General features: G+C 48.4%; 1 protein-coding gene across 3 annotated transcripts in view; it reads left to right on the top strand.

The window, feature by feature from the left end:
* ABAT (4-aminobutyrate aminotransferase) overlaps positions 1 to 27520 on the top strand; it is an 80037-nt gene that overhangs the window by 32595 nt on the left and 19922 nt on the right. For 2 of the 3 annotated variants that reach the window (XM_010991302.3, XM_010991304.3), the window contains exons 2-6: positions 10881 to 10995; positions 17148 to 17245; positions 18946 to 18975; positions 20364 to 20481; positions 23981 to 24030. In XM_010991302.3, coding sequence (XP_010989604.1) covers positions 10926 to 10995; positions 17148 to 17245; positions 18946 to 18975; positions 20364 to 20481; positions 23981 to 24030 — 366 coding nt within the window. In that variant the 5' untranslated portion in view covers positions 10881 to 10925. Of the gene's footprint in view, positions 1 to 502; positions 524 to 10880; positions 10996 to 17147; positions 17246 to 18945; positions 18976 to 20363; positions 20482 to 23980; positions 24031 to 27520 lie in introns of those variants that run through there. The other variant, XM_031433209.2, reaches the window with a different exon arrangement.

The following is a 27520-nucleotide window of genomic DNA, read 5'->3' as shown; positions in this document are numbered from 1 at the left end:
TTCAGTCCTGAGTGGCCGGGGTGGATCCTCAGTCACCTTGGTCTCCCTCCGTGTCCGCCTCCCAAGGGGGTGGAAAGGACTGTTGCTGGAGTGACCACAGAACCCAGGCTGCCTCGATGGGACCCTGTGCTCGGAGCGTTCTGCTCTGGGGGTGCACAGTCCTCTGTGTGTGGCGTGGTGCTCGATGCTGGGGGTGGTGAGACAAATGGGTCACTCACCATCAGGTTATGCTGGTGACCCTCATCACAATGTGAAATTATCTTAAATTTGTTTATTTATTTGTTGTCTGTCTCTTCCGAGGGAGCAGGATGCAGAGACTCTGCTGTCTGGTCCCCACCCCTACTTGGGTCCTCGTTGTGTCTCCAGGCAGCAGGTGATCAGGAAATAGAAGAATGCCTGATGACGATCCATGAGTGAATGAAGGAGTGAAGGAGTGAAGGAGTGAGTGAATATATGAATTTCACAGGCTAAAGGGAGAGACAGATGTGGACAGACTGTCCCCTTACAGGAGAACAGGAAAAGAGTAAGTGTATAAATCTGTGGCTAATCTGAACACGGCAGATGTTGACAGTTGGAACAAGGTGGTAGATATAGCCAAGTTCATCTTGTGTGTTTGAAGTTTTTTATTTTATTTGTTTTTTAAAAGGAATGATTGCTGGAGAAATACAAATGAGTTGCCTCTAACCCTGAACTGAGAGTCAGGAAGGCTTCCTGGAGGAAGTGGCCGAAGGTGGCCAGTCGGAAAAGTGCACAAAGAGCTAAGGGAATAGCAACAGGAGGAGGGGGCAGAAAGGACATTCCAACAGATGTCACCATGCAAGTGACAACCTGGAGGCAGGACAGAGCAGAGTGTGTGCAGGTCAATGTCCGGAGGGCAGGAGAGGGCAGGACACACAGGTTGGGGGTGGGGCAGGTGCCCCAGCCAAGCAGCTGGGCTTTATCCTGGGAGTAGCAGGGAGCCAGGGAATGTTCAGGTGAGAGAGCCACTGGGTTAGCCGTGTTCTGTGAAAAAAGTAGGTGGTTTCCATGTGAAGCTCTCAAACTGTTTCTGCAAGTCTTATCTTTAAAAGAAAAATTTTATTTATTTATTTTTTTGGTAGGGAGGGATTCGGTTTAATTATGCATTTATTTTAATGGAGGTACTGGAGGTTGAACCCAGAACCTCGTGCAAGCAAGTACACGCTCTACCACTAAGCTATACCCTCCCTGCCCCTCTTCTCTTTTTGTCTGGAAAATGGCTAGAGGTTTTTGTACATGTCTCAAAGAGTGTCTTTGTAGAGATTTGCTTTTTTTACCTAGCAAATTTGTTTTCCTAAAAGGATCAAGAAGTCATAAAACGGAGGCATTTTTCTCAACAGGAGAGAAGGTAGAGAAAGGCTGTTGAGGAGAGAACCCAGGGAGGTTTGGACACCTAGGTGGGTTTACCCTCCAGAAAGGATGCCAACTAGGAAAAATTGCACCCCAGTTTTACTTACTCCAAATATCTGGCTCCGTGTGGATCAAACACTGGGGAAAAGATTGATGTTTTGCAATTGACTGACGCATGTTGACAATCACTGGCATCTGGGATCAACCTTCCTCCCCAGGTTCATGTCCCAGCTCTTTTGGTGCCATATTTTTGTCCTCCCAGCCCCACCCCTTTCGATAAACAAGCTAAACAAGGCATCGAGAGCTGTAGGGTTAACAGCTCCAGCCATCTGCCCTCTGGTGTCCCGTGGGAAGACAGGGAGCACTCCCTGAACAGACAGATGATGTTTGATGTCTCAGACGCCGCCAGATCGGGGGCTGAAACTGGCATGAGGATCTTGGAAATCAACACACAAGTGCCATCGGGAAGGCTGGACTGTTTGGCTAGGGTCATGTGATTGCCTGTCACTATGGCCACATCAACGGCAAGGGGTGAGATTGATCAAATCAGGCGCCTTTTCATTACTCTGTCCTTGGACCTCCCCTCCCCTTTGCTGTCACTCCTGCATCAAAACATTTAAAGAGTTGGCTAGAAGAATTAGGAAGTGACAGAAGGTAGGCAAACTCTTTGTCACATGTTGACGTTAAAAACATCCAGTAAGCATTGTCAGCTCCCTGCCCTAAGTACCATGAGTTATAACGATGCCACTACTGCCCAAAGGACCTTCCATGCTGCACGGTGGGATAAGGCTCCTTGTGGAATTTGGGCCTGTGCACCCTGGAAGGGATGGTGGGACAAGGGTTGGGGTGTAGGCAAAGTGCCAAGTGTGGGCTGAGGTTGGAAATGAGTGTGCAGCGGGAAGATGAAGGTCCTCAGGAAGGTTGCAGACAGTGATAGGTGTTGGTCCAAAGTCGGCTTTTGTCCCTGCGAAGGAGATATGTGTTGGTCTCGGTGATTGGTGAGGTTTCTGGGTAAGGACCACAACCACCAACCTGAACAGGGGCCCAGGTCTTGGCCATGGTTCTAACGCAGCTCCGCTATCTCCAGCTGTGTGTCCTTGTGCAAGTGGCAAAACCTCTCTGAGCCTATTCCCTCACCTGAGAAAGGGGAAGAGTGGTATTTGCCTTCCAGGAGTAGATGAGATAGTGTGGATAACGCTTGACACAGTAGGCCTTCATTCACTGAATCATAGCAGACCCTACATCACGCGTAAATGAAAGATCCTCTGAATCAATGAACAGCTAAGGCATTTCCAAGGGATTATAGGAATACTGTTGGGCACGCCGTAACGCTGATCACCAAAAACATGTTTCCAAGTCGCCCGCGGTGCAGACCTGGAAGGAAACAAATGGTTCATTTGTTGTACTCTGTGGTATTTGCATACTTAGCAGTTCCTGGAGTCCTTAAAATGATTTGGTTTCTCTGAACAGGAAACTGTTTCCTCCCCTTATGCTGACCTGTTTGTCAGTGGGCCCCCCCGTGGGAACACCGGGTCCCGAGGACACAGCCAGCAAGGCACATGCTTGCTGTAGCGGTGCCTGTAGGAAACGAGAAACATTTAGGGAGCTGAGCAAACAGATTCCTGGGCTTTGGCTTGAGTTGGCTTCTTCGGCCTTGGCGCAAGCACCCTCCCTAACCCAGATTCTGTTCTCTTGCGCCTGCTCCCTCACAGGGTCGTAAATCCACAACCAGCCCAGCCATTCTGGGACGTGTCTTTCCCACATACTTCTTACCTCCAGAACAAAGCCCTCTGCCTCTCACATTCACCTGCGTGCGTGATCTAAGTTCGCCTCATTCCTCCTGATGGAGCCTGGCCAGCCGGGGCGGGGCAGGCGGGGGAACAAGACAGAAGCCTGAGGATGGGAGAGGTTGGGGCAGATCAGCTTCTGTCTCATGGAAGCTGGATGTTCAGGCCTGTAGCAGAGCCTCGACATGTGCAAATCGTCCCTGCCAGCGCTTGAGGCTGTAGAACGAATGCCTTCCCTCCAAGGTGGAGGGGGTCTTTGGAAACTGAGAACATGGCTGGCAAGGAACCTTCTCTTATACGTCCTGTGTATGGTCTTCAGTTGGCTGTAACCAAATTCTGTGCCTGGTGACCACGTGGGTAGGTTTTATTCTTCCCATCTTACACATGAGGAGATTGAGGCCCTGGTGAGCTGAGCAACTTGTCCAGAGTCATCAAGCTAATAAATGGCACATTTGGACCCAATTTGTGGCTCGTATTACTTCCTCAAAAGCACTACCTCAGTCTGTCTTAGGAGTCAGTTCTTGCTCATTTCCAAGAACAATATTCCTCTCTCTTAATCAAGCCTCCGATGATTGTTATGATGCGTGAAGAGGCAGGTTATAGGAAATCATGAATGCAGAGAGGGAGGGCTGGGGTCTGTTTTGCAGAGAAAGCCCTGGGGAGGCTGTGGCAGCTGGGGTTGGAGGAGGGAAGCCAGGTCCAAGATAAAGCCTTCTGTCCCAAGGTCACCATCACAGGCCCATGAGTGGGGCCCTGTGAGCCGTCTGCAAAGGCAAGGGCTCTGGCTTTATTGGTTGCCATGGTGACCCCTGGCCCTGACAATGGAGGCCCACTTGGCTAAGCGTGTCATTGTGTCCCATTAAGTGTACAGAAAAGCTGACGGCTGGGGCTGCAGACGGGAAAGGAATGTCCCCAGCCTCTGCCAGCACTTTTGTCTCCAACCTGAAAGCAGATAGGAGACTGGGCAATAGAGCATCTTTGGGCCCCAGGGAGATCTGGGGATCCATCTCTAGCCAGTGACGTACACAAAGATTTGGTGTTCACAGGGCCTGGGAGGCAGCATCGTGGAAAGTTGAGTCCATCTTCATAGAAAAATTGTGGAGTGTTTACTATTTATTCAGTGGTTGTTTGCAGCCGGGCACTGCTCTGGGGCTGGGGATACAGCAGGGACCCGAGTCCCAGATCTCAGTTTACCCTCTTTTACCCTCCACAAGTTAGGTGCAATTGCTATCATCCCCATTTTACAGAGGAGGAAACTGAGGCACAGAGTGGTTACTTACAGTGCCCGAGTTCACGCAGCAGGCAAAAGTGGCTGATTTCACATCCAACACCCTGCACACCACCTCCGCAGAGGGCCACCCTGGTCTTCTTTTCCTTTCTTTTTCGTCTTTGGGATGTTTAACTTTCAAAGTCAGAAGCCATTTCCTAGGTTTGGGGGCCATGCAGACCTGGGTCAAGTGCAGGGCCCACCGTCCTTAGGAAGGTGGTTCTCACCCTGCCTCGGGAGCCTCCCCAGTGGTGTTCCGCCTCCATAGGTGTGCCCAGGTGGGGCCCTGTCACGGGTGGAGAGCTCCTCTGATTCTCTGAGCAGTGAGGGTCACTGGCTTTTGAGCTCCGAGACGTTGGGAAGCCACTCACTCAGCTCTGAGCCCGTCATCCAAGGCGGGCACTGAAATGACACATGGAGGTACATCGCACCCAGTCGGTGAGCTGTGACAGCAGCCAGTACTTTGACAACTTTTAACTTCCGTCAAGAGCAAATTGGAAGGATTTTTTTTTTCTGCCCTTTCACCCTAATTCCTCTCACCCCATTGATTTAAACATTGCATCTGCCCAGCCCAGCCCATACTCCAAATGCACCAGGCAGATAAGAGGGAGCAGAGAGAACTAATTAGCACTTTAATTAGAGGAAAGAGGGTAGGGAGAGGTGGGTGGGACCAGAGGACTCACTGTCTGGTGAGACGAGGATCTCAACTTGTTCTAACTGAAACGCACAGTAAGAAACAGCATTTGTTGTAGCTGCTCCGCGTGTCTGAAACAAAGATCACCCCACACCCCGCCGTGTTCTCTGATGGCTCCTATTCTATTCGATTGATTGAGTTAGATTTCTCTCTCTGGAGAAAAGTTTCTGTCTGATGCTAGTTCACCTTTAACACCTGTCCAACAGCTGCCAGTCTTCATCCCAGCAGAGACAGGGGGCCGGGCCGAGGTCCATAGCCTTGGGCAGTTAACTGTATCCCATTTTTAATTTAATAATCTGCCTTGATTTTATTACATTCTTTCACCAATCACCTTTATTTGCAGCAAATGAAACTTTGAGGGTAGGGGGCTGGGGAGTGATCAGCAGAGGTTTTAAGAAAATAACTTTATTTATAAGGCTCAAAAAACAAGTTGATTTCAAGAAGTACATTTTAAAAATATGTATATAAAAACCAAGAATGTAAGGGAGAGGTAGCGTGCTGTGAAGAGGTTTGGAAAACACAGGGGGAGCCGGGATTTCAGAGGCCAGGGGTGTCAGCAGCTGGCCTGCTTCCATTCAGAGTCTGGGATTTCTCTAGCCTCCCCTAGAGCACAAACCTCAGGGTGTGGAGAACTTCCTCTCTGAGCCAGGATGCCTCAGGCCGCCCCCTCCATCTTCCAGATGTGCGATAGGAGGGGTAGCAGATTGCCCAGGGCATGGCGGGAGGCACGGAGTGACACTTCTGAGGCAGGATTGGGAGGGTAGAGAGCAGTGCTGCAAGGAATTCTCAGTAAACTGCTCACTGGACGCTTCTCGGGGTCAGAAAGGACCTTAGAAATGACACCCTCCCACACCCGCATTTTATATGTGAGAAACCTGAGGCCAGGGGAGGATGCGTGTGTCTTTGGTTCCTGCGTCAAACGAGGGCTGCAGTGGACAGTCAGTGACGCGGTGACTGCAGACTCGGGGGGAGAGGAGTATTACTGTTAAGTTGTTTTAACGTGCATTTCAGACCTGCTCACTGATTTTTTAAGTACGTGTCCTCAGATCTGCCTTAAAAGGTGCGTGTGGCTGCTTCCCATTCACAGCTCTGATGTGTTGAGCCAAGAGCTGTGTAAGCTCTGGGTACCTGGTGAACAGGAAAAACTCGGTCCTCACTCTCTCGGGGATTTGCATTTTTCTAAGTGTGATTGGAGGGTTTTAGGCAGGAGAGTGATGTGAGGTGGATTATCCTTGAAAAGGTTGGAGACCAATTAGAAAACAGAAGGAGAGCCAGAGAGAAACCCCAGAAGCCCCTGAGGACTTCAGCACCTCTGCCGGGGAGAAGGAGCCTCCGTCGTGGCCAGCCTGTCTCTGAGGGGCCCCAGAGCGAGTCCGCAGGGAGGGTCTGCCTGTCTGTTGGCCACTTCCCTCAGTGACCCCCGAAACCTCCAGGGACCTCAGACCACAGAGCTCTAGAATCAATGACTGCATCATCAGCGAGAGCCTGTGATTGGCCAGGCAGTTTACATCCATTCTCTCCAATTCCCAGGACAAACCAGGGAGAGAGGCATCACTCTTCCCATTCCACAAATAAGGAAACTGAGGCTTAGGGCATTTTCATAGGTTTTTCTCTGTTACTTGAGAGAGAGTGATGGTTTGGACCGAAGATTTATAGTCTGAAGCTCAAGTTGGGTGCCAACCTCATGCACAGCACGCATATCTGTACTGTCTATTAGGGAGCACGTAACAGACATCACTAATCTATCACAGCTCTTTTTAATCTGGATCTTGTTCGACATTTCATCAGAGCACCCACACAAAAAGCACCTGGGGCACAGTGACATCTGCTAAGTGAAAGAACGAAGCAGACAGGTCAAATGGCACCTTGGGATCACAGAGCCTGTAATGGCAGGAATTCAATCGTAGATCTCTGTGATCAGAGTGTGTCATTCCTCTCTATCCCGTTTTCCGGTCCTCTCTCTCCCCTCTGTAAAAGAGGAGGGATCACTCAACAATTCTCTTTGTTTTTAAAATTTTTTTTCATGGAGGTCAAACTCACATAACAAAATTAACTATTAACCATTTGAAGTGAACAGTTTAGTGCCTTTTAATACATTCACAATGTTGTGCAACCATCACCACTATCTAATTCCAAAACTTTTTCATCACCCCAAATGGAAACCCAGTACCCATTAAGCAGTCACTCCCCATCCTCTCTTCCAAGCCCACAGCAAGCACAGATCTGCTTTCTATCTCTTTGAATGTACGTATTCCTGAAGTTTCACATATAAATGGAGTATTACAATATGTGAGCTTTCACGTCTGGATTCTTGCATTGAGCGTAACGTTTTTGAGGTTCATCCACGTTGTGGCAGGTGTCAGTGCTTCATTCCTTTCTGTGGTGGAATAATACTCTGTGGTACAGACAGAGCACATCGTGTCCATCTGCTCATCCCCTGATGGATATTTGGGTTGTTTCCACCTTTTGGTGGTTGTGAATAGAGCTGCTGTGAACACACGTGTTCACAGATTTGTTGGAGTTCCTATTTTCAGTTCTTTTGGTTGTATACTGAGGAGTGGAATTGCTGGGCCGTATTGTAATTCTGTGTTTACCTTTTTTGAGGAGTCCATAATTCTTAAATTGTACACCAGCTCTAAGGCTGAGGGTTTAGGAGCTGGTCCCTGGCTTCTTCCTCCCCATCAACTCCCACTCTCATGGGTGTCCTTCACTCAGCCCACCCCAGTGAGCTCCCCACTCCATACTCAGCGATGACCCCAGCATCTCATTGGCATGCTGAGTACTTAATCCCTCTCCATCCTCTGGGAACTTGGCTGATCTGGACCCTTCTGGATAAGACTAGCGCAGCTGGCACCTTCCCTCCTTGAGGGGGTCTCCAGAGGGTTCGATCCAGCGATCAGCTCCAGCTGGTCCTGCTCCCACCCCCCTTCCACACTCCATGACTTCATGCCCAAATCCTTGGCCGTTCTACATCCCCTCGTGCCTCCCAGCATTTGCTCAGGCCTTACCTCCCCTTTCTTCTGTGGCTTCTGATACCTCCCAGCCTTTCAAGATGCAGCCCAGGTGACACCTCACTGACATCACAACCTGCCGCTGACCTGCTGTGAACACCCAGAATTCACCTCTGTTCCCATGACACCTTGCTCTCACCAGCAAAAGTCGGGATTCCATTCTGTCTTATACAGAATTAGCTGTTGAGAGTGAACTGGAAAATTTTTCATAGACATATCTTGCCAGGTTATTTTAGGAATTTATTGACATGATGGGTAAAGCAGCTAGTACATTAAATTCTCCTATTTTCCCCTCTCATTCCTCTGACACTAAATTATGAGCTTCAGAAAGAGAGGAAAATTTTGTCCATCTTAGTTTTCTCCTGTGTCTAAATAATACAGTGCCTTGCCTGATACGGGCACCTAATTAATTTTGTTGATTGAATTAGCAGGCCAGAGAAAGTGAATGAATGACATTAACTCTTCTGATTGTTGGAGATATATTGTGCCAAGAATTAATGTCTGATAGAGACCAGGTTTCGTTATAAGGTCAGTTTCAACTGCGGGCCACTGAAATGGCACCGTGATATATTTCCCAGTGTGACATCTTGTAATTGAAAGTGTGCAGGTGTGACTTTCACTTTTGCAGAGCGTTCAAATGTTAATATTCGAGCTCTCTGAGTTCCTCACATTTTCAGAAACACGTCTAATGGAAATTGAATTGTGTGGAATCTGAAGTGCTCCCGTTCGAGACAAATGGTTTTAAATGAGAGACGGCAACCGCTCTATTCTGCTAAATTAACAGGCTTGCACTGAGTTGGCTATTCTGGAATAGATTTAAAAAAAAAAAATCCATTGAGTTGCCAAGGGGAGAGCATTGTTTCCCTGTTAACTTATGGTCACACTTTCCAAGCCCATGCTTTTCTCAGTAATATTTTCTCCAGTGAAAAGCAACAACATCTCCTCTCCAGACTGGATCATTTGTATTCAAGCCGGCTAGCTTCTACAGTTAGGTGTTTTGTTATTCGCTGAATTAATCGATGTTGAAATGAGTAAAAGCAAGGATTTGGGAATCGGACAGTCCCATACCCACCCCTAAGCTTCCGTCTCCTCATCTCTGAAACGGGGAGGTACCCTACTTACTGGATGGTTGAGCAGATTGAGGGGGATAAAGTACCCTTCAGAACAGTCACTTCCACCCTGGAGGAATCCCAGTCCCTCACTGGGAGAGAAGATTTGCTGGCGCAGAAGTCTTTGCCCTTAGCCACGCTGCAGAGCCTTGCTCCACCCGCGCTGCTGAACAGAAGAGGCATTCTTACTCCCAGCGCACTCACAGGATTTGGGGCGCTGATGTTCTAACCGTGCTCCTAGCCAGGATGCTGTTTGCAAGCAACAGAAATCCACTCAAAGTAATGCAAGCAAGACAAAAAACAGTGGGGCCGGGTGTGGGGGTGCTTTCTGGGCACTATTAGAATGGGAACGTTCTTCCCTCGCTACTAACATTTCCTTCCACGTGGAGGGCCATCTGTGAGCCTAACACTCCTGGCTCTCCCTGTCCCCCGCCTGCTCTCCCCCAGGGTCAGGTAGACTCAGGTCCCCCCCCCCCCCCAGCAGGTTCAACAGTGAGTGCTACACTCGTGACCCAGCTGACCTGAAGGCTCGGGAAGGAGCAGGGGGTCCCCCACATCCAGGACCCACTCTCTCTCTCCTGTGGCTGCTTCTGTCTAGTGCATAGGCTACCCCTTTTACAAGGGGGAGGGTGGCTGGCCCCACAGCTCCCAGGGCTCTGGCTCTGAACCATGGCCGTGGGGCTGGGTCACATACAACAGACATGGCTGCCAGGTCTGCACCCCTGTAAGTGGAGGGGGAAGCTTCTGAGAATGACAGATGGTGAGGTTTGCTGACTCCGGGGTCAGACAGCTGTTTTCAGATCCACCATTAACCTCTCTATGCCTCAGTTTTCTCATCTGTAAAAAGGGGACCACATAGCATTGTTGTGGGTGCTGATAATAATAATAATAATAAATATTAATAGTAAAGTGCTTAGCACAGTGGGCAGCACACAGAAAGCCAGAAGAGACACAGGGTCCACGAATTTGGGAGCAGGACTTAGGAGTAGTCTGGAGAGAATCAACCAACACACCTGTAAGGTGGGAGCTGAGAACCCTGACTCCCTGGGGCTGTTTCGGGCAACTATTCCGTTTGCTGGGCCCGTTCTAGTTTCAAAACTGAAAATCTTACCTCCCAGGAACCCTCTCAGTTAAGAGCAAACTTGGCGTGGCTGGTCATCTGGAGAAACCCACCCCCAGGATGGGCCCACGGGGTTCCCAGACAGCCCAGCCGCCAATGTTCTGTACGGGAACAGGGCAGAGGGAGCAGCTGGCTTCCTGCATCAGGTGGTCACCATGACGTCTGCTCTGAAGTTCGCTGCATCTGAGTCCTTCCATCGGGCAGAACATGAGCTTGCTTTGCTTATCCCAGGTGGACGATGCACTGACCTTATTAACTTGCCTACAGAGGGATCTCAAGCCAATTCTGTCCCCTCTCTGTTTTTCCGTCTAGAAAATGGGCGTCATAATCTTACCTGGCCTCAAGGGCAAATGAAAACACATGTGAACAGGTTTTGATTTAAAGTGTTTATTCTGTATGCAAGCAAAGAATTTGCTATGAGAAGAACCTTCTCCACTTTGTGGGGAAATGGTGGGCCGTGGGATACCTGGCCAGCAAGGGAGTGATCTTTCTTGGCCTAACTCTGCCTTTCTGGTTTCTCTCAGGGCAGGAGTGCGTGAAGGGGGTCTCTGTTCCCGACGGAGGGGATCATGGCCTCCATGCTGCTCACCCGGCGGCTGGCCTGCAGATTCCAACACAGCTACCACCTGCTTGTGCCCGGTAAGCCCTGGGGGGGTTGACAAGAACTGATCCTAATGGAAGCCACGGTCCAGACTAGTGATTTGGAGTCTGGAAGAGTCCTTGGGGATAAAGGGACCAGCCAGCTGGTGCTTCTGGGGCTGTCCCACCCACCCCCCTAAAACTGTCCCCATCACCACTCCTCCCATCTCCACCATGTGCTCCTGTCCCTGGGTGGACAGCTCTGCAGTGGGCTGGGAGCTGACCTGTACTGGAGCTGCTCTGTGTGCATGGAGGTGGTGGCCCCAGCAGCCAGCGGGGCCCAGGTTGTCCCTATGGGGACTATTGGGGGAAACGCATAGCTAGGTTTGCTGCCAAGAAACAAGAAAACTACCAAAGTCCTTGTAATTCACCTAAAAGCTTCAAGGGCACTGGACAGGAGGCCCCATCCCAGGAATGTGCCACTCCACACTGCCATCTCCCTCACTGCCACTCAGCCGACACCCACCTGGTCAGCAGCACTGGCTCATCCTGCCACCGCAGTCTCTCTCAGATGCCTCCATGTCTCTCTGCCTCACTGAGTTCAGGCACCTTAACCAGGTGAATACCTTGCTCCCATGATCTCATGAGACCGCCCTCCTTATAGTCCCATGAAGAAGGCACAAGGGAATCCCATTTTACAGGTGAGAAAACTGAGGCTCCAAGAAGCAAAGTCACACAGCACCTTGAATGCAAGTCAGTCCAGCTCCAAACACTGCGTTAGCATCTCTCCCCCCTGTGCCTCCGCGCAGCTCTGCGAGAACGAGGCCGTCGGTGGCCTCCTTTGGGACACCTGTGCCTCCAGGCTGTCCCCAGTTCCCTGAGCCCCGTGCTTGTCATCACGGTGTCTCCTTGTTGTCGGTGCTGTCTGCCTTCTGAAGACAGATTGTTGGCCGCGGCCTTGGCATGTTGAACGTTGCAGGTGTTTCTATCCTGGGTGGGGTAAAAAGCAGGCATCTTCTCTCCTCTGCCAGCAGGTTTTCTTTGTAAATACAGGGGGGTTTTTTGGGAAAGATTTCTGTTGTATAGAGAGATTGTAAAGTTAGCACAAAGAGAACCCCTATGCTGCTCGCCCTCTGGTCCCCAGTGTTAGCATCTGACATCCCCGGGATGCATCTGTCACAGTGAGGAACTGACCTTGGCCCATTCCTCTGAACCAAACTCCAGACTTCCTATGTGCTTTTCACCAGCTTTTCCCTCAGTGCCTCTTTCTGCCCCAGGATCCAGTCCAGGCTCCAATCCAGGCTGCACTGAGTTGTCTCCTCTGATCTGTCTGGGACAGTTTCTCAGTCTTCCCTTGTTTTTCTTGACGTTGAGGAGTTATTAGTTGCCAGGAGGTTTTCAGGGTTGGTTTGGTTTTATGGAACTAGAAGAGAAGCGTATTAATGCTTATCCGTAATTTTGGGGAAAATACACCCAAATGATGCCGGTCTGCTGTGTCCCGAGTAGGAGGGAGAGTCACTGGCATGGAAGAGTCATCATCGGTAACTAATGCTGTTGAGCACCTACTGGGTCCTGAGCATAGCCCCCGGGGGGCTCAGCCAGGCGGCACATGTGACTCTGCCTTCAAAGGCCATTCTCCAGGACATCTCAGCCTTCCCAAGGAGGCAATAAGGAAAAAGAAGTGGATTAAGGCTCATAAGATGGGGCTACTGGCTTCAATCACCACATGATAGCCAAGTGAGCCTCAACAATTGGCTAGAACTTCTTCAAGCCTCAGTTTCCTCGTCAAGAAAGTGGGGACAATGCTCATATCCTCCCTGCTTCACGAGTCTCTGGTTTCAAAAGAAATGGTTCACGTGAAAGCTCTTTGTATTTACGATACGTGGGGCGTGTCCTCCCTCCCATTTTGCAAGCATGGACACTAAGGCACAGTGCAAAAACCCAGGAATGGTTAAACCAGAGTTCCTGAGCTCTACATTTTCTTGGCCAGAGTTAAATCTTTTTTGGCACACTTACAGCAGATTTAGGGAATAACACAGTGAGATTTTTTTCGTCTTTTGGCCTGTCAATTTGGCATACCTAGTGGGACAGAGAGAGAGAGAGAGAGAGATCTTCTTTTAATACTAAACCACGGTGTTGGCAATGATACTTGAATGTGTGAGCTCTCAGACACGCTGATGGACAAGCAGCGACAGGAGAATGGCTTTAAAACGATAGCTTAGTTTTAACCCGTTAAGTCCTCAGCACAACTTCGTAAGACAGAGGAAACTGGGACTCAGAGAGGTTATGTAACTTCCCCAGAGTCTCAGAGCCTGCACGTGACAGAGCCAGGCTGTCCCAGGACCCACACCCATAACCACTGTATTAATTTTCTATTGCCGTATACTCCTCAGGTTACAATAATGCATGTTTATCATGTCACAGTTTTTGTGGACTAGGAGCCCAGGGTGGCTCAGCTGGATCCTCTGGCTCCAGGTTTCTCGGGAGGGCGCAGTTGAGCTTGTAGCCCGGGCTGTGGTCTCACCTGGGGAGCCAGGGATCCACTGCCAAGCTCACTCATGTGGCCGTAGCTGGATTCAGTGCCAGACAGGTCTCCATGGAGCAGCTCACCACATGGCAGCTGCTTTCTTGGAGAAAAGGGGGAGAAGAGGGTGCCCAACGGGTGCCACAGCCGGCTAGCACATCCACTGTGTTCAGATGCTTATAATCTTATATCAGCAAGTAGGGGACAGAGACCAGGAGACCAGACAGCAGGATTGTTCTCTCTGGGTGGTGAAATTAGACATATTTGGTTTTTCATTATTGCTTATTGATATTTTTCTCAATGAGCATTTTATCAAAGAATAAGTGGAAGCATTTTATCAAAGACACTTGAGGTAAGGATAAAGTGTTTTGTTTGGTTTTAAACAAAAGCAGAGCAGACAGCTCGAGTTGAACTTAACCTTGACTTTGGCCAGGCTCACATGCAGAACCCTAGCTGTTTGGGAAAATGACATTCATTTATTATTCTCACTATAAGATCAAGAGGACATTAAAAACATTGGATGGCTCCTTTTACACTTTGGAGTGAAAAGTTGACTCTCTGGATTGCACAGCCACTGAGCATCTTTGTCAAGGCCAGAGAGCTGGGCTGGATTTATCGTGTGTCAGGGCACATCCCTGCCTTCTGGGTGTGCTGTTTTATTCATGAATGAAAATGCTGAATCATTCAATATTAATTCAAACTTTTTTTTTTCTTCCTTGTACTTTTGATAGTGATTTGCCTCTCGGGGAAGTGAGTCGTTTTGCTGCAGATGTTTCATTTCAAAGACTCACACTGGGAGCGATGGAAGGTAGCATCAGTTACATTCACATCGTCTAGGAAAGGAGAAGTCTGGCGGACAGATTTTCAGCTTAGCCACTTACGAGCTGTGTGACTTTGTGCAAATTAATTGACCTTTCTGAACTTTAGTATCTTCTTTAACATGGAAATAATAATAGCATTTACCTCCTAAGGGGGTTGTGACGATTACATGAGGTAGTCCATATAAATTGCTCAGAATAATACCCAGTACGTTCACCGTAAGTGCTCAATAAATGGATTTCTGCTCCTGCAACTTGAAAGGAGGGATCCCAGAAGAGGCTTCTTGACCATTCAGATCTTGTTCCTTTCTTCTTGTGGTTTATGGAATCATATATCATCATTAAGAGAAAATGTGTTGTATTGGTATTTGGTTATTTTCCTCTACAAAAAGCCAAAATTGCAATAGAGTAGGAAAAGCAGTATTCTGGATTCAAATTCTGGCTTTGCAACTCACTAGCTGTGTGACCTTGGAAAAGTTGCTTAACCTCTCTTATCCTTATCTGTAAAACTGGGACATCGTCATCTCACAAGAAGGTTGTGGATTAATTAAAACAATAGGTGAGAGTTTGCCTGTGTAAGGCCTGCCTAGCACAGGGCAGGAGGGACTGAATGTGCACTAGCTTCTCCAGTTTCCTTTTTCGGACAGCACAGTTGCCAAAAAACTCACCAGACTCTGATTTTCAGACTTTCTGCCTAGCAGTTTTGGCCCTCTTCCATCCACACCCACAAAAAGTTGGCACATGGTAGGAACCAGTGTAACTCTTGGCACAGACCCATCTGCCTCACACTTGGGCTTGGCATCTGCGTCTCGTGTCCCATCCATCCCTGCTCCTAGTGGACAGAGTCTCACCCTCTCCCCGCCGCCTCTCCCAGCGCTCCCCTACCCCACCTCCCAGTCCTGTTTACCCAGTCTTGGCGTCCTCATAACTGCGGCTCCACGTGACCCCACACGCCCCCCGTCATCTCTCTCGGGAACCTTTCAGCTGCCAGCCCCACCGCTGGCTGTCTCCATCCCTGGTGTTCCCGCTTCCCAGTTCCCAAGAAGCCTAACTGCTGCACTGCGATGTCGAGACATTTTCTGGAGGGGGGAGGGGAAGAGGACTTGTGTGTCCTCATTAGAGGACAGCTTATTAATTTCAGAGTTTTCTCTTTCCCCTTTTGATGGAAAGAAAGCAGGACTAGAACTGGTTAAGAATTATTTTTATCCAAGTATACATCCCTGTTGAATGCAGGTCTAGTTAGCGTCAGTGGACCCTGAGTTCTGGCTAAGAAAGAGATAAAGTTTAGTGTTTAAAAAAAAAAAGTTATCAGTATGTTCCATGACCTTTAACTCTCGGCTAATGGAATAAACTCTTTAGGAATTCCACTTTCATTGTAAGATCAAACAGAAGAAAATAAAAGCTGGTATCTCCATGCTTCAAAATATGGGGAGTGTTGGATTTTAACTGGATTTTATGTTCAAAGGGCTATACTTCATTACATAATTAATTCAGGAATCTTCTTTGATAAAGCAATTGTGAAAAGTTAAGAATGAATTTAAATATGTCTTAGAATATCATGGCTTTGTATAGTTCGGCAAGTTGTGTGTGTGTGTGTGAGTGAGTGAGAGAGACAGAGCGAAAGAAAGAGTGACTGAGCTCCTAGCATGTTTCTTTGCCTCTCTGAGTTTTAGTTTCCTCTCCTGCGTCATGCAAACATTAACAACTACCCCTCGAAGTTTGTGTAAAGGTGAAATAGGATCACAAATATGATTTATATGAAGTATGGCAACCCATGTTAAGAGGAACTCATATTTCACAACCACCAAATATGTGCCAGGAAGATAAAAGATGAACAGGGCCGTTGTAGGGATTTCTAGCAGTTACTGACGGTAAGTCATTACAAACATGCCTTGGATTCGGCACAGCGGTCTTTGCTCAGGGATCGAGATGTGGGGTGGAAACTACCCTTCATTTCAGCAACATGCTGAGTGAAAAAGCCCTGTGGGGTTAGCCTGGGAACTCATTTATTTAACCCTCGACACGATTTTTACTCTGCAAAAAGTGTGATATCAGTTTCAAGCAAATGACTTGTGCCCCCCAATTTTTTTTTAACAACAACCACCAAAAAAACCACAACCATCTGTAACTGGGGACTATTTTAAACATTTGATTATTCTCTCCTGGGTGATTTCTGATTGTCACAACTAGCAGCGCAACTCCTGGGGGAGGTGCTACTGGTACCTAAGTGGGTGAGGCCCGGGAAACAGCTAAACATCCTTCAGTGCCCAGGACAGCCTTCCGCAGCAAAGAATGATCCAGCCCACAATGTCTGTAGTCCCCAGGCTGAGAAACTCGGGTCTGTATATACACATGGGTGTAGATAAAATTTTTATAAAACTTGGGTAATTCTTTTATGGACGTGTCATATCCCACTGTCCATGGAATGGTAAAATACAGCATATTCCATTTAGCTTCCTTCCACTCTCAGATATTTATGTTGTTTCCTCTTTGTTGTTAGAAACAATACTGTTACAAATATTTTTAACCTATATCTTTGTTTACCCATTATTTTCTTGGGATTAATTCTAAAAAATGAGATGCTCAGTCAAAAGGACTAGGAAGCTGGCATCAGCTTATCCTCACACGAGCCGGATGTGAGCGAGCCTGCCTGCCTACGGCTTCGCTGGCACCGACTGCGCTTTCCCACTTCTTTAAATATTCAGGGTTCTTGTGATGCCCAGGTCTGGCCAGACTCAGAGTTCTGGGGCAGTCTGTCTGGCATGGGGCTGAGGTCCTGGTACTGCCTCTGTTGGGGACACCGGCTATTGTTGGGGCAGGATGCTCATGCCTGCTGTCCCAGGGATTCTCATCATCTTCGTTTGCTGCAGGATCTAGACAGATCAGTCAGGCTGCAGCCAAAGTCGACGTTGAATTTGATTATGACGGGCCTTTGATGAAGACGGAAGTCCCAGGGCCTCGATCTCGGGTGAGTTGAGCACACTTGAGTGCTGTGTTTCAGAAGAGAGCAGAAGGGGTCCATGGGGCAAGAATGCAGCCAAGCTAAGGGCCCTGTATTCTTAGCTGCTTTCAGCGAGTTTCCTACTAGAGATCCAGGACCTTAAACCAGGCCATTCTACCATAAGAAGTAAAAGAGATCCCAGAAGAGGTGTACCAGTTATCTATTGCCATAATACTGCTGCGTAACAATCACAAACCTCAGCAGTGTACAAGTTGCTCATGCATCCAGGGTTAACTGGGAGTTGGGTAGGCAGCTCTGTTGGGCTCATCCACGTGCCTAAGAGATAACTGGCCACCAGTTGACCCAGGCTAGGCTTATCGTGGGTCACTGTGGTCACTCGACTCTGCTTCGTGTGTCTCTCATCCTCCAGCCAGCTGGGCTGGGCTGGTTCTCATGGTGATGGAAGAGGAGAGCTTGCCCTAGGTCTTGAGGCTCCACACTGGCCCACCGTCACGTCCACCTCATTCTCTTGGCCAAAGCAGGTCACACAATTTGCTGAATCCAGAGTCAAGGGTCAGGGCAGAACATCCACCAACAGTGAAAGAACACGACAGTGTGATAGGGCACACGGCGTGTGTAGCAAACACCCCCCTGAGCTTGGTCTTGAAGGGCCACCAGGAGGATTGGCCGAAGGAGTGCGTTCTGTCCCAGGCAAGGGGAGAGGCCCGCAGGGTGACAGTCCGTGACATATGAGAGATACTGGGTAGCTCTGAGTTCCTAGAACAGATGTCAGTATGTGAGGTGGAAGAGGCACAGGGTGGGTCTGATGAGGGGGGTTGGGGCTTCTCCTCAAAGAACCTGCAAGACCTGCGTACGTTTTGGAAGGCTGGTTGGTTAACCTTGATTCTGTGCTGTGATGAGCAGTACTGTTGCTAATGTTTGTATCTAAAAAATAGCAGTGTAAACCTTTTTAATACAAATTTATTTTTTTTTTGCATACTTTGCAGATTTTATCCGCAGTGTCTTTTTTTTTTTTACAGTCAAAAGATACCTCTTTTGTCATTCCAACTATTTTATAAATCCAGAAATCTTAGTACCCATGTAAATGATTGTAGTTATTTTGCACAGTGTTTTGCTAAGAAAAGAAGACTTTTTTCATTAGTATCTTTATCAGAGAGGGGTGGATTTTAATTTAATGATAGTAAAATACTTGGAAATTTTTTTTGTATTTTTGTTATTAAGCCACTGTTTTATAATTCCCAGTTTCCATGTAGAATTGCACAAGTGGTTAATAGAGTGTTCAGATTATAATTGAATCGTTCTTTCATGTGCAAATATCTATTTTCAGTTAATTTTATTTTCCTAATGGGATATCAAAGCCTTTTTCCCCCCTAAAGAAAGAGAACCCCTGCTTTTCTGGGCATGAGATAGACATCTTCAGCTTAAATTTTTTTGTTAAGTATTTTAGATTATTTTATTGTTATCTTTGACGTGTCCAAATCTCCAGACTGTCTGTTGTATTGGTGATTTAACTGGCAAGAATTGTTTCCTGCCAACTATTTATATTAAGCTATTTAAAAATATTTATAATATTGTTGACTAATTAACTATTAAGTTATTGGCATGAAAGGGGGAAAGCCCCAAAACTTGGGAAGACATGGAAGATTTTAAGCTACTTTGGAAAGTGTGTGTCTTTGCTATAATACTTCTGCTCTTCTCGCCTGCAGGAGTTAATGAAACAGCTAAATATAATTCAGGTAAGTGGGGCTGAAGTAGTGATCCTTCCATTGCTTTTCTTTATAATTTAGCTGAAGGACACAAATTCTTAATCTGTGCTGGCTCTTTTTTTTAAAAAAAAAAAATGCAGCTGACTTTTGTTCTAACCCTGGTTGTCTAATTTCACTTGTGATTTCTTCTTTGACTCGTTGCTTCTTTATGTACTGTGTAATTTTCACATTACGGTAAACTTCCCAGACTTCTTTCTGTTACTGATCTCTAATTTCATTCTGTTGTGGTCGGAAAATATATTTTGAGTGATTTCAATTCTTTTAAATTTACTGAGCCTTTTTTATGGGCTAATAAATGGTCTGTTCTGGAAAATGTCCCATATGCACTTGAGAAGAACATCTCCCCTTCTATGCATGTTTGTGAGGTCTGCTGATTTAGAGCGTTGTTCAAGTCTGTTTCCTTGTTAATCTTCTGCCTAGCTGTTCCGTCCATTATTGAAATCCAGGTACTGAAGTCTCTAGCTATTCTTGTAGAATTATTTTCCCCTTCAATTCTCCCAGGTTTTGCTTCATGTGTTTTGGGGCTCTGTTATCAGGTGCTTGTATGTTTATAATTGTTGTATCTTCTTAGTGGACAGACCCTTGTGTCATCATAAAATGCCTCTCTTTACCTCTAGGAACATTTTGTTTTGTTTTGTTTTGCTTTACAATCAATTTTGTCTGATATTAATATAAATCATTGCAACTTTTTATGGTTACTGTGAGAATCATATATCTTTTTCCATCTGTTTAGCTTTCAACCCAATTTATATTCTTGAATCTAAAGTATGTCTCATGTAGACAGCAAATAGCTGAATCTTTTTATCCAGTCTGACAGTTGCTGATTTTTTTATTGAATTGTGTAATCCACACACAGTTAATGTTTTATGGATACAGTTGTATTTACATCTTCCATTTTACTTTTTGTTCTATGTCTCATGTCTTTTTTGTTCCTCTGTTCATTTGCTACTAATTTTCTACTAATTTTTTGTACATAGAGTTGAATATCATCTGGTGTAACATTTTCATTTCTTTCACAATTACTATATATTTTTTAGTTGTCTTAAGCCCTAAGACCATATAAATCTTAACTTTTCATAATCTTTTCCAGATTTATATCTCAGTATTTTTTGTTGTAATATATGTAACATACAGAAAAATTCACAAAATACAAATTCATAGCCTAATAAACTATCATAAAGCAAATCACGTAATTGCACCCAGGGCAAAAACTACAGCATTGCCAGCACCCACAGATACCTTCCATGTGTCCATAAGTGGACAGGACATGGTTTACTTCACCAGTTCAGGCTTAATCCTGAAAGACTGAGAATATAGGGAGCTGCAGTGAGCCTGATCCGGTCTCATCTCTCCCCAAGAATGCAGAGGCCGTGCACTTTTTCTGCAATTATGAAGAGAGCCGAGGCAATTACCTGGTAGATGTGGATGGCAACCGGATGTTGGATCTTTATTCCCAGATCTCCTCGGTCCCCATAGGTAAGAGCTGGAAAATCAGTCCTTGAATGTAACCTGTCTCTCTCTGTTAGTCATGACTCTCCAGACTTTGGCTGCTCCTTCCCAGAGGCACACCCTTGTGCATGGCCAGACACTTCCCTCAGGGGCAGAGAAGAGGAACGAGTAATTCGTAGAGGGTGCATTACTAGGAATTTTCCATGTCTTTTCTCATTTACTCCTCCCCAGAACCCTACAAGGTAAGTATGGGTGTGAGTAAATAGCTCATTTTGTAGCTAGACAGGCAAAGCGTGGAGAGGTGAAGCAGCCTGTGCAGAAGCATCGCTAGCGTGTGACCCCTGTGCAACAGTCTTGGGTTTCCTGGAGGCGGGGCTTCTGTGCAAGTGGTTTATTGAGGGAGAGCTCTTGGGAGAAAGGAGAGGGAAGGAAACAGAATAGGACAGGAGGGAAGTGTTAAGAAGGATGAGGTTTCAGTCAGAGACTAGCCACAGCCTGGTTCCACAGAGGTACTCCGGAGGGTGAATTGCACCCCAGAGTCAGTCCCAGACCGAGGCAAAGGGGCTGGCCTTTTGGTATCCCTGTGTCAGTCAGTCATTGCCCATTGGCTGCTGGAGGGAAGGACATGGGGCAACTATCTAAAGAGAGAAGCAGCTGGGGCCGTTGTCAGCCCCCCTTCCCTGCGCCCTCCACACCTACACAGCAGCTGGGAGAGGGCTGGCTTGCCCAGGAAAGGCGACCCCGTGGGGCACCAGTAGCATCTGCCTCATCAGTCTCACCTCCTGGCCATCCAGAGCGAGGCTCGCTGCCGTAGGAGGGCACGGCAGCCAAAGGGATGAGCATGCTGATTGGACAGGTGGGTAGCTGCTATTGGCAGCTTGGATGGTTGATGTTTCTTTGGTCGATGGACTCCCCAGTGCATTCACTGGCCTGTGGGCTGAGCTTCTGATGAAGCCTGTCCTTCGTGAATGGTGCCAGAGCATTCCTCCTTCGCTCCCCATCAGTAGCTCCCCGACCCGCCCCCCAGGGCCTTTCCCCGCAACCACCCCCCCATTTAGGTCTCCACGACTCTTCTGCTTTCCCTGCCCAGTCCCTCAAACCTATTTATTTCCCATTAAGATGAGATTAGACAGCAGGTGGCTGGCTCATTGTTTTGGGGAAGTTCATCATTCAGAGATGCCTTAGTCTTTGAAGGCATTTTTTTTAATGGAGATGCTGAGGATTGAACCCAGAACCTCACGCATGCTAAGCATGCACTCTACCTCTGAGCTATACCCTCCCCACTGAAGGCGTTTTGGATTCTGAGATTTACAAAGCCCTGTCTCCATTTTGTGTTGGAGTGAAAGGGATTGGATCTCTAGTTATCCGAGACTGTGGGCCAGTCTCTTCCTGGCTAACTCCTCCACCCTCCGCACCACACCCAGGGCTCCTTCAGTCCAGATCCCCAGCCCGCCAGCTATATGTGAGGGTGAGGGCGAACAGGCCGGTGGTAGTTGTTAAAAGGCCAGAAGTTCTAAGAAGTTCTTTCCCTGCCACCTTTTCTCCCATATCTTCAGTATTTTTGAGATGATTTTTTAAACTAATAATGAGAATTTACTCTATGCCTGGAATGTTGCTAAATGCCTTCCATATCATCTCATTTAATCCCTGCAACAATAACATCGTATCTTTTAATATCACTTCTGGTTTACCGATGGGGAGCCAGGTTTCAGGGGGTTGCAGGGTTTGCCCAGCTGTCCATGGAGCCTGAGGATTTGAACCAATGACCGTGCCTCCTAAGCTTACTTCTATCATAGCAGCTTCCAGACAGCTGCCCCCACCCTGCCCTGTGGGGGGCCCACGGCACAGGATTTCCTGATCAGAGGGGCCAGCTCTGCTTTCATCTCTCCTTCTGAAGCCAGTAAGAAAAGCTGCATCCACCGGCTTAAGAAGATTTCCCTGAAGCTGCCTTATCTACTGAGGCAGAAAAGTCATAAACAGCCAGGCAGCATGATAAAGAGTCAGAAAGACCTCTGGCCACGATCGGTTGGAAAAACCCCACAGCGTGTTCCTTCCTTGAGCAATAAGCGCTTCCCAGCCGTGGTCCCAGCGCGCCTTGGAGTGGGAGGGGAGGGGTGGGAGGCCGAGGAAGGACGTGAGCTACTCTCTGCTCCGGCCCCCGCATCACTGCCCCCATCCGCGCTCCCTGCCGTGGGCAGGGTGAAGCCACAAGGCTCTTCAAGTCTCTTCTCTCCGATTCCATGGAGAGAGTCTCCCCTGGGTGATGCTCGGTCTTTAATACCCGTCTACACTGGCTAATCTCTTACATGGAGGCGCTCAGGCCCCAGGCTCAGCGCCTTGGGCAGGCCTCTCACCAGAGTGATAGGAAGTGTCCATTCAAAGTCAATCTCTTTAAATTACAAAGTGAATCGGTTTAAAGAAAATAGGTACAAGGTATGCATGATGAAAAAACAAATTGTGATTCTTGATGGCTGGGAGTTTTTCTCCAAAGTCTACTTCCTGTTCCAAGAGTCACTGATTAGTCTTTTCTCATATGTGACAGTTTTGAGTTCTGTTCACTCATTCAACTAATATCTATCAGGCTGAACACTTGGCCCCTGCCTTTGAGGGTCTCATATCTGGTCTCCTGACCTCAGGGCCTCCCTATGAACTTGGTCTTCCTGTGAGAGTCATTGCTAAGAGTGTCAATAAGGAACAGAAAGCCCCCTGTACATAGTAGAAGCTCAATAAACAGCAGTGAAGGTGCTGCACCCAGGACATCCGGCTCCTGTGCTGTGTGGGCCTGTCTCACGCCTCCCTCCTCTGTGATAAAATCTTTCGTTTATCAAGCATCTACTTTGCTTGAGGGACTTTGTGTTCATTATCGCTAATCCTGGCAACAGCTGATGGATGTTAGGTTGCTGTCAAGCCTGGAGATGTTGGAGTGTCACAGTGAAGAAAGGTGTACACGTCTTTATATACGTGTAGGATAAATTCATAGAAGAGCAGTTGCAGAATAAAAGGGCATCCTAAGCCTCGCTGTGGAGCAGCAGGCTCCGTCTGGGGCTGGACTGAGCAAATGTGTGCAGGCAGGATCAGTCGTGCTGGTCACGGAGTGCAGGCGGCATCCTTCACCCCCCAGCCCCTGAGCAAATGCTTGTTGAGGTCTGACTCAAGCTGTGGGTGCTGCAGGTGAAGGCAGGGACCACGTCTGCAATTCGTCATGCCAGCCTGGTAAACCCCTCCCAGCCCTGGTCTCGAGTTTGCTTTAACCTTCATTCACCATCTGTCTGGTCCAGTACATCTCCAATGTGAACATCAGAATCACCCAGAGAATTTGTGGAAGATTTTTGGGGCCTCACTCTGAGAGATTCTGAGTCAGAGAGTCTGGGGTGGGCCTAGGAATGGGTTTTTTGATCTGCAAAGGACCCCTTTATGTGAAGAGAGTTGCAGGGTTGGAAGGGGAGGGAGGGGGCGGGCAGTGGGGGGAGAGGCGTGGAACCCCCAGATACGGTGCTGGTCTCTAACCGTATCTTCCTCTCCCCAGGTTACAGCCATCCCGCTCTCATGAAACTCGTCCAACAGCCTCAAAATGTGGTGAGTCCTCAGAGTGTTCGTGGCGATTCAGAGGATCACTGAGGCAGTCTTTGAAAGTAGTCTATCATCCATCCATTCATTCATGCATTCATTCAGTCCATAAATATTTATTGAGTACATACTGTGCACTAGGCACTTGGGTGAGCCCTGCTCCCATGGAGGCAGCCAACTAACCACACACATAAGTAGAGAATTACAACCATATTAAATGCTACAGAGTGAGGCAAGCAGCACCATGTGGACACAAAACAATGATAATGGTAATAGTGATGAACAATAATTAAGAACATAGTATGTATAAACTCTGCAACCGGCACATCTTAGATCTAATACTGACAAGTCTATGAGGGGGCTATTGTTCTTATCCCTGTTTTACAGATGAGGAAACTGAGGCACAGAGAGGTTAAATATTTTTCCAAGATCACACAGCCAGTGGAGGTGCTGGGAATAAAACCCAGAGGAGCTGGACTTTTCAGGGATGGAGGGGTGAGGGGTCAGGGAAGAGTGATGTCTGAGCTGAGACCTGAAGGAGGAGACAGTGTTAACAGATGAGGAGCCACGGAAGAGAGGTCCCTGCAGGGAGAGGAGGGTGGGAGGGCGAGGTGCAGCGAGCTTCAGGAAAAAAGAGGACAGCGAGGTTGGAGCAGAGCGACCAGAGGGAGCCAGGCAGGACTGGGGTGGCAGTCAGGGACCAGGTGACACAGTGTCTTGTCCCCGGCACTGTTAACATTTGGAGCCGGATTATTCTCTGACGTAGGGGCTGCTGATTGATCACACCGGCTGTAACGCACGTGCAGAGACAGGCATACATACTGAGTGTGCTGTGCGGTGAATTTTCCCAGGTAACCCATGTTTCTCAACTCTTTTTTCCATCATCACTCCCGTAGGAGCCTTTTTAGGCATTGTTTTCCTAATTGTTCTCCCCACCATGAAATGTTAATACCACCCTGTGTGAGTTTCCTGGTGCTGCCATCACAGACCTCTGCCAGTTTAGGGGTTTAAAACAATGCCTGTTTATGGTCTTACGGATCACGTGGGTCAGGAGTCTGGCGGGCTCAGCTGAGTGCTCTGCTTGGGGCTCTCGAAGCTGAGATCAGCTCTCAGCTGGAGGCTCTGGGCGAGGATCTGCTCTGGGGCTCGTCCTGGTCGCAGGCACCTGGTCGCATTTCATGTGGCACCTCCAGCGTTATGCCAGCCGCGGTCTGGTCCCTCTCTCTGTCTCCCTCCTCTGCCTCTGCCCTTAGCAGAGGGCTCATGCGGTTGCACTAGACTCACCCAGAAAATCCAGAACAGTCTCCTTTCTGCACTGAACAGGAAGCTTAACCACATCTGCAAAGTCCGCTTTGCCGCGTAATGTATTCACAGTCCCGGGGATGGGATGAGGCTGGGGCATCTTCTTGGGAACCATAATTGTGCCTGCAGCCCACCTGTGGTATATGGTACATACGTATATACTATATGCCAGCGGGATGCCTGCGCTTTCCACACCAAAGAACTAAGATGCTTTTCATCCCCACTGGATTCAACTGGTCCCCACAACACGCCCCCGCCCAGTTACTCCCCCAGACCAAATTAGGTAGACCACTCCCCTTACTTCCAGCAGCACATTAAGTGGAAAGGTACAGTGTGTACTCTTTATCACATCTTGCCTATTTCACTCAAAACCCATCCAGAGATTCGTCCTCGGTGGGTATCGCCACAGACCATCCATCCTCTTGGCTTTAAGCATCCTGTTGTGAGAACACACTGCAATTAACACCCTGCCTACCGCCGTGGGCATTTGGGTCGCTTCCTACAAAAGCCACTGCTGTGAACCTAAAAGTGTGTGTCTTTAGGTGACACACTGATGTATCCCCTTGGATGCAAGGCTGGAGTGGCATCTCTGGTTGGGCTGTGACCACACAGTCAGCCTCAGCAGATCCCTTCAGACAGTTTTCCAAACTGGCCGTGGTATTTCCACTCCCTCCAGCAGTGAGAGCTCTGGCCGCTCCACATCCTCCCGGGCACCACGGGTCACTGGGGGCTTTCGTTTTACTCAGAGCGACATACATGTCCACACACGACAAGGAATGTGATTCCAGAGAAGTCAAAGATAATAGGAAAGAACATGCGTCTTCTTTACACGTGAGTGTGCCTGCCTGGGAGGATCCTGGGGACATTCTCGCCTCCGATTAGCTGACAAGTTCAGGGGCTGCTCTAGTGGAAGCCGCGTCCTCCGGAGGGCGTCTGGCGAGGCCCATTTGTGGCTCCACGCGTGTGTTTACATTCAAAGCCCGGCTTTGTTTCGAAACGTTGTGCAGATCCCAGATGCCTCGGCAGTTGGTGCTGAAAAACTGTGTCAACAAACACGCCAGACACATTTGCGGTGTCAGCTGTCTCCGGAGGCAGTCGCCCCAACAGCGCGTGATTTCCGGGCCCAGGGGATTCTGATTTCGGGGGATGCCCTGCCCCCACCTGTCCCTGCCCGGAACCTGGGCGCACACCTCATCCTTTTCATCCTCCCCTCCCTCTCCCACCTCTCACCTCTCACCAAGTCAGGGACCAGTCCTAGCTCTGCCCCTTCCACCTCTCCACTTGGATGTCCCCAGCCAGCCCCTCTTCATCGCTTCCTCCCACCTCCCCATCCATTCTCACCTCCCCCAAACCACCCCCCAAACTGCACCGTGCCTGGAGCCCTTTCCTGGTACCCACTGCCTTCAGGATGCCTCCCAGCTCCTCCACTTCAAGTGCAAAGCCCTGGTGATCTGGCTGCTGCTTCTTCAGCCTTATTTCTAGACATTTGTTTGTTCACTCATTGATTGAATACCTACTATGTGCTGGGCACTGTTCTTGGTGCTGTGTTTGATAGCGAGATCACCATGTAGATTACTGTCCAGAGCAGTCTCTCTCACAGTCTGGATCACAGACTAGACCAGTCTAGAGCACTGTCTGGATGGTGGTCTGGATCATGGTCTGGATCACAGTCTTGTTCTGCAGAGGGCTGGGTGTGGGGCAGGGTACTGGCACAGTCTTAGAGAAGAGACAGCTGACTGCCAGAAGCTCAGCAGGGTACATCTCGGGCATCTGACCAGATGGCCATCGATCAATGTCTTGGGTTTTCCAAACTCTTGGCGGGAGACGCACTCCGGTGGTCATGGTATTTTACCTGCCCTGGGCCAGGCCCCTGCCAAGTTGTGGAAGTCCTGAGAAGGGGCTCATCGACCCTTTGGTACCCCAACCACGTCACCCTGAAACTCCCACATAATTCATGTTGCTGCAAAAAACTAAACCATGTCTCTTGGGTCCAATATCTGGGCTCTAGTTAGGACTTCTTATGTCACCAGGGCCACCTCATCACATTGCCCACAGGTCAGACAGTGATTATTGGGCATTGCACACGCATGGTCCTGCAATAAATGTTGAGTGCCATCTGACATCCGTGGCACCGTGGCTGGCTGTGGGGCAGCTGGCCTGGTCAGGTAGACATGTGCCATCATTGTGAATTCCAGGC

Source organism: Camelus dromedarius, chromosome 24 (genome assembly GCF_036321535.1).
Source record: "Camelus dromedarius isolate mCamDro1 chromosome 24, mCamDro1.pat, whole genome shotgun sequence".
Classification (NCBI taxonomy): domain Eukaryota; kingdom Metazoa; phylum Chordata; class Mammalia; order Artiodactyla; family Camelidae; genus Camelus; species Camelus dromedarius.
This window is presented reverse-complemented; position numbering and strand designations above follow the sequence as displayed.